This window comes from Nestor notabilis, unplaced genomic scaffold (assembly GCF_000696875.1).
Source record: "Nestor notabilis isolate BGI_N333 unplaced genomic scaffold, ASM69687v1 scaffold11138, whole genome shotgun sequence".
Taxonomy (NCBI): domain Eukaryota; kingdom Metazoa; phylum Chordata; class Aves; order Psittaciformes; family Psittacidae; genus Nestor; species Nestor notabilis.
In genome coordinates this window covers 1-6,802 of record NW_009938751.1, presented here as the reverse complement: position 1 = coordinate 6,802, position 6,802 = coordinate 1, and the positions used below count along the sequence as shown (strand labels likewise).

At 40.1% G+C, this 6,802-nt stretch overlaps 1 protein-coding gene across 1 annotated transcript; it reads left to right on the top strand.

The window, feature by feature from the left end:
- Window positions 1-1,958: 1,958 nt before the first annotated feature.
- On the top strand, window positions 1,959-6,671 carry LOC104409584 (bifunctional heparan sulfate N-deacetylase/N-sulfotransferase 4-like; the record flags this gene model as incomplete). The annotated part of the gene is made up of 2 exons (XM_010019495.1): window positions 1,959-2,933; window positions 6,596-6,671. Coding segments are annotated over exons 1-2 (1,051 nt in total), but the record flags the coding sequence as incomplete, so codon positions are not given.
- Window positions 6,672-6,802: the final 131 nt, after the last annotated feature.

The following is a 6,802-nucleotide window of genomic DNA, read 5'->3' as shown; positions in this document are numbered from 1 at the left end:
GTTTTATCTTTTGATAAAATCTTAATTGGAGTTTCAATACGGAGCAAGATTGCAGCAAGCAGACAGAACTGCAGAACAAGGGAAGCAGCAAAGGGGGGCAAATATTCTTACAGTTATCAGGGTGATTTTCATTTCCTAGTGATAGCTGTGATTTCTTTTTATTTCTTCTCGATACACGAGACATTACTAAATTCAGAACATTTTTCTCATTTCTGTTCACTTCTGTCCATGGATAAACTACCCACTTTGACCACCTTTTGGCCAGCGTGTGACACACAGTAGGGTTGTTGATGGACTAGCTCACCATACAGGCATACTAATCTCTTGGCAAGCTTCTGAGAAAGGTAAAGCAGATATAGATAGAATTCTGATCCTGGCAAAGTCACAAATAGCCTCAGCAACAGCTCCCTCTCTAAACTGTGAGAGCAGCAACAAGCCTCTCATGAGCAAGTAGACCTATTAATTCACAACTACTTCAGCATTCTGTTCCTTGCTTGACAAGCTTCCAAAAGCAGTAGAGTAATACTAGGAGAGCAGTATACAAAGCATTTCAAGAAAAAAAAAAAAACTCACTTGCATTTTCAAGATCCTGAACCAACACAATCAAGAGCTTCCTTAGAACTGTGTACCAGAGTCCTAAAATATACTGCCAGACAAATTTTTTCACTGTCTTTCTTACAAGCATTTTCCAGTTTTAGGTGTAAAGCTTAGGATGAAGGAATACTTCTCAGAATGAAATTCAAAAGTGTAATCTGAGTTAATGGAGGAGGACACAACAATTGACAAATACCTGCCTAGAAAGAGTGCTTCTTCCTTACAGCTTAAACGTCATTCATTGTTTAGAGTTGCATATTGTTCCAATAAGTAAACAATATAAATAATTCAGAAAGATGTTAATTCCTGTATCAGCCCATAGAGCAGCATAGGCTATTTATTTAGTTAACTTTAATTGCCTTGGAGTCACGTGGTTTACTCTTATCAATAGTAATTTTTCATAAATTTAGGCAGAACTACCAGGAATTGCACAAGGGCTTCAGAGCTGGCCAGGCAGCCAGGTTTAAGCACCTTGTACTTCAGCCATACAGCACAGCAGGGACAGACCATAGCCCCAGTCCTTCACCTGGAGGTGTTATTTCAGACAGTCCTTAAATGGACTGTAAAGTACTGATCACTCCAGGTACAGAATGGAAACCGGAGAGAAAAGTTCTGCAAATCTTTCATCAAAGTCCTCTCATGCCTTTCACTTCAGTTTCATTAGTTTCATAGTCCAACACAGAATTTGTTACCCCTCTCAAAATACTTCTGTAGTTTGAAACTGACATGGAACGTGGCCCAGTATTTAACAAATATTTACTTTATCCTGATTTTGTCCTGAAATCTTCAGTCATTCCCATTTGCAATAGCCATGAACCATTTTAGATAAGAAGTGTCCATAAATGAAGAGGATACTTTTCCTCAAAAAGTTATGTTCAGACTTTATGTTTATACCCTAGGAATATGGGAGAGCTGTTTAATGCAGCTTATCTTAATACATCAAAAAAACAAGTGACATGGAGTGTTCCTCAAACTGTTCATAAACTTCCCTCTTAACTCAGATTACCAGTATCAATCACCAGCTTTATCAACATGTGGTTTTAATTGCTTTATGGATTTTATTTTATTTACTCTTCTTCTGTTTCTTGTTGCAGATAATGTTAAGAGTCCTCTCCATTGATTATTGGCAGCTGCTGCATTCTGACAAAACCTCTTCCAATTTAGCTTTCTGGATCCTTTGACTTCCCACTCAAACAGCTTTATAACATCCCTGACAGCTTCATAAACGCACTGCAATGGTCACATAAACGTCTTGGAAGGGAAATCAGCACCTCCACACCTCCTTGTTCCTATGGCACTTTAGGAAGAGAGAACCAAAAGAGAGGCAAGTCCAAAAGAGCGGCAAGCTGGAAGTCCTGCAAAAGATGAATCTAATCGTGAAGCTCCGCAGAAGTTTCAGAACACTGGTCATTCTTCTGGCGACCTTCTGCTTGGCAAGTATTGTCATTTCTGCCTATTACCTCTACACTGGCTACAAGCAGGAAATGGCCCTCGTGGAAATGACTGGAGAAGCGGAATGTGGAGACCTCAAGCTTCTACCATACAGGTCTATGGAGCTGAAAACAGCTAAGCCAATTGATCCATCTAAAACTGATCCCACTGTCCTCCTGTTCGTGGAAAGCCAGTACTCCCAGCTGGGGCAAGACATCATAGCCATCCTCGAGTCCAGCAGATTTCAGTACCACATGGTCATTGCGCCAGCTAAGGGGGACATTCCCCCTCTCACAGACAATGGAAGAGGAAAATACATGATTGTTATATATGAGAATATTTTAAAGTATGTATCCATGGACTCGTGGAATAGAGAGCTTCTGGAAAAATACTGTGTGGAATACAGTGTTAGCTTAATTGGTTTTCATAAAGCCAATGAAAACAGCTCGCCCAGTACAAAACTGAAAGGATTGCCATTACATCTTTACAATAATGTGGCCCTCAAAGGCTGTGTGGTAAACTCTCAGTCTCCTCTGCTGCGCATTACCAAAGCACCAAGGGTTGAGAAAGGTCCACTACCTGGGGAAGATTGGACAGTTTTCCAGTTTAACCATTCCACCTATCAACCCGTGCTTTCAGCTGAACTGCAGACCTCCAGACAGCACCTCACAGCATTGCCAAAGGCTGCTCTGTATGCAACTGTCATCCAAGATTTGGGGCTTCATGATGGGATTCAGAGAGTCCTCTTTGGAAACAACCTGACCTTCTGGTTGCACAAACTGGTCTTTATTGATGCCATCTCTTTCCTATCGGGGAAGAAGCTCACCCTGTCCTTGGATAGGTATATTCTGGTTGACATAGATGATATCTTTGTTGGGAAGGAGGGAACAAGGATGAACATCAATGATGTGAAGGTAAGGCAAGAACTGGGGGATACCATGTATGCAAATGGTTATTTAAAAAGAGACAAAGCTTGAAAAAGCTGGCAAGCTCCATTTCTGGGTAAAGGCTGAAAGTGCACAAGGATAGCTAGAAGATACAGAAACCATAACTTAAGGTTACTTTACAAGTCTGTTTACCCACATACATAGAGATGCATTTATGTATGTGTCTATACATTGATATACAGAGATGGCTTGATACGGTAATGCATATAGCAAATGTACTGGTTGCCTAGGGCACCTGAGTAACAAAGGAGACTTTTTGTATCTGACATAAGAGAGATATTTCTTTAAACTAAATAAAAGGATGTCTGTTTCTCGAGCAGGTTTGCTGCTAAGATACCTGAATTTTTAGATAACAGCACATGTTTTACACTGCATTCATTTTTTCCCTATGCACACACATACACATGTATGTCTGTGGCATATAAAAAATACCATTTAATAGGCATTTTTTTATTTCTGAAAAGTAGATGGAACAATAGAAGATGGTTGCCTTTTTAAATCTCACATAACTATCACTACATTTAAAAAGAACAAAAAGAGAAAAAGGAAAAAAGCCTGGAAAAGTTACAGTCACATTTTGACTTAAAAGAATTAGCAAGATAATTTTCATCAGCAGACTAGCAGATCAGTATTTCAAGTTACCAGTGGCAGGATGGAAGTATAGGCTGTACTTTGCAAATGACATAACCACCTGATATGGTGAAAAGCCCACAGACTATTCTTTGAGGGCTCTTTGAAACTTATTTCATAGTCTGTAGTATCCGGGGGTACAGTTAGATTTGCTCAGAGTAATTTTCAAAGATGTGTGCAACTTGGACAGAACTCAACAGCATTGAATTTTTTGACAATTAATGTTGACAATTATTTCCTTGCAATTTTCCATGTGGGAATTGTCATATTCAGAGATTATCTGAAATTCCTAGGCATGCAACATCATATTCTTAAGCATTTACTCTAGAGGTTTTGTTCCTGTAAATAACCCAATGCTTTCATGAGCAATAAGCAAGCCTTTTGTTTTTAAACACATATTTCTATTTCATTTCTTAATTCTTATTTCCATTTCTACAACTTCTCTATTCAGCTGCCTCCTCATCCAGTACAGTAAGACAGATACCAAAACATCCAGCAAAAGCAGCAGTCTCATATACGGTTAGAACTATTTTGCACATTAGAACAGATCAGGTAATTCTATTAGCCAAACCAGGCATATGAATACTCATCAGGCTGATTCTAGCACTTGCAGTGCCTGGTATCTTGAGATGTGAGCACTGTGCACAAGCTCAATGATCAAGTGCTCTTTCCGGAAATGTATGTAAAATGCTCTGAAAAAGAGCTTGTATACAAGAGGAAATTAACTGAAAAGGCAATTGTGGAACAAGTTTTTCTGCAATAGCTTTCCGCCTGTACAATTTTGAGAGCGTCTTTTCCTGATGTGGTTTGCTCCACTAAGGAAGTCTATTATTCTACATTGGGTAAAGAGCCTCTATTATGATAAGAAGAGTGTCCACAGAGAGTCACTTGGAAATTCAAATCATACTTTTGACTGGAATAATCTCACTAGATAGAAAAAAAACCTCAAGTCACCTCCTTCATTATCCAGCAATCAACATTACTAGCTATTACTAGCCTGTGCTTGGGGGAGCAGCCACACTTCAATGCTCTTTATTATGGGAGACAGGGCAGAAAACTCCAGAACCAGGGGCTTGAGTAGGAGGTAGATGGCCGAACCATAGATGTTAAAAAGCATTCAGCAGCACTTTCACATGCTGCACACATTTATCCATCTGAAAATGGAGCAGTCCACACTGCTGAGTATCTTGAAAATAACAAGAAAAATAATCTGCTAGGATTCAGACTTTTTCTTAAATTATTTTTCTAAAAGAATGTGTGCTGAGTCTTCTTTTTATAGATTATGTTTGAGTCAAGGTATGAAGGGAAGCTTCCATTCTATTCACATTCTCCAGTGCAAAAGTAGCACCCCACTTCCATCACAAAACCACCAATAGTACCACTCATGAGATGAATCCTCTCTTCACCTCAAACAAGAAATCATTCCACAAACACGAACCATGGGGAGAAATCTTTTGCAGGCACAGGCTCAGAAACAATCTTCCCATCAAACAATCTTTTGGGACAATAAAATTTGTACCTTGCTTTTAGAAGATGTTCACACATAAATCTACTCTGCAACTTGACCATCCATTGATATTCTGTCCTTAACATCATTGGTTTCATTTCAGATCAGTTACCAGGTACAGGTTTGTTCCTCAGTGTATTTCAACAACATTTGTGACACAAATCGGTCCATTCTTATAGACTGGACATTCCCAGAATACATACACATCCAAAACAGGATGCTTGCTAATGAACGTAATAATACCAAAATCAGAGTGTACTTTGGTTAGTTTACAGAAAAGGATAATTACAGCTAGTTAGAGAACAATCTCCCAGGCTGCTTGGGGAAGAAGGCAGTTAAGAACCAGTGGGCCTTTCTTCATCCTTTAAGGCAGAGCAGCTGTTTTGCTGGAAAGGCAAAAATTGGGAAGGGAGACATTTAAGAGGCTGATGTGCAAGTGGCATCTAAGTACCATTGTGCACTTGGAAGCAGCAGCTGTGGCCAGGTGCTCTGAAAAGGCTGTGTTTTCAGGGCAAGTGAGAGGCTGTTTCTGACACACAGAGGCAGTTTGAGATTTAGGGGCAGGTTGTGCTTGTCCTAGAGGGGTATGATAGGGGTGGAAGTGTGAATGACTCCAGTACCTACAGGGATTAGCACAGGATCTGTATGTTGTTCAACAAAAATGTGGCAGAACTTGGACCACCTCCTTTCTTTCCTGAGCTGCATGTTATAGACATATTTAGCACCAAAAAAACCCCAAACACCCACCACCAAAAAAAACCCATCCAACAACCAGCCCCCACAGTCTACATGCATGATGTCATGCACCTCAAAAATAATTCCATTCTGTCCCCTGCAATGCAATTCTAAAATGCCAGATCACCAATACAAACTAAAATATTTGCTATTTATACAGTGCTTTCAAAAACAAAACGAGAACCATATAATGCAGGGCTTGTAATGAAACAGTTTCTTAGCACAGAACAATCCACTGCATTATGCCACTATGTCACTACTTCAGTTCCTTCAGTTCTTGTCATTTGTTGCTGCAAGTAGCGTAGGTTCACTTTGCAGAGGTAGACAGATTCCCTGCTAGGCTCTCCTAAGGTGCCACTCACACTCGTGTTCCTTGGGAATGCCTTCATACACGGCAGATGCCCAGGTGCATACAAGAAAACCAAATGAACAGTTACGCACCTCCCAGTTGCATGAAAAATACAGGTAAATAGCATCACTCTGTTCAGCCTCTTAGGTTTTCCCTTCTTCCAGTGACCAAACATGTAACAACTGCCAACCCAAAGGGCGCGTGAATAGAAATGAGGCTTCTGATAACAGTATTTGTATGTAACAACAAAAAGACAAGTAACACCATTCCTGTGTAATTACTTCCTACAACTCAAATGTTATTATCCTCTCACAAATCCATTGCTCAATTAGGTGCTTCAGGGATATATACAGTTATGCAAAGGGTGGCATCAGCTAGAGAAACAGAGATTAGAGAACAGAGTTAAGGGCTCTGCTTACCACAGAAGATCTCCTAGTCCTTTGTATTATAGAAGTTGTGCAAGGTCATGTCTGGCTAAGTAATTAGACAGGAACTCAGCAGAGCCACAGAAAGCTGTTTTCCCAAGCTTTGCAGGGATCTATCTTGAGCCTAGTGAGCTTCTGCAAATGAATTTCTCCCTTTCTCTCTGTCGTGGTTCAAGCCCAGCCG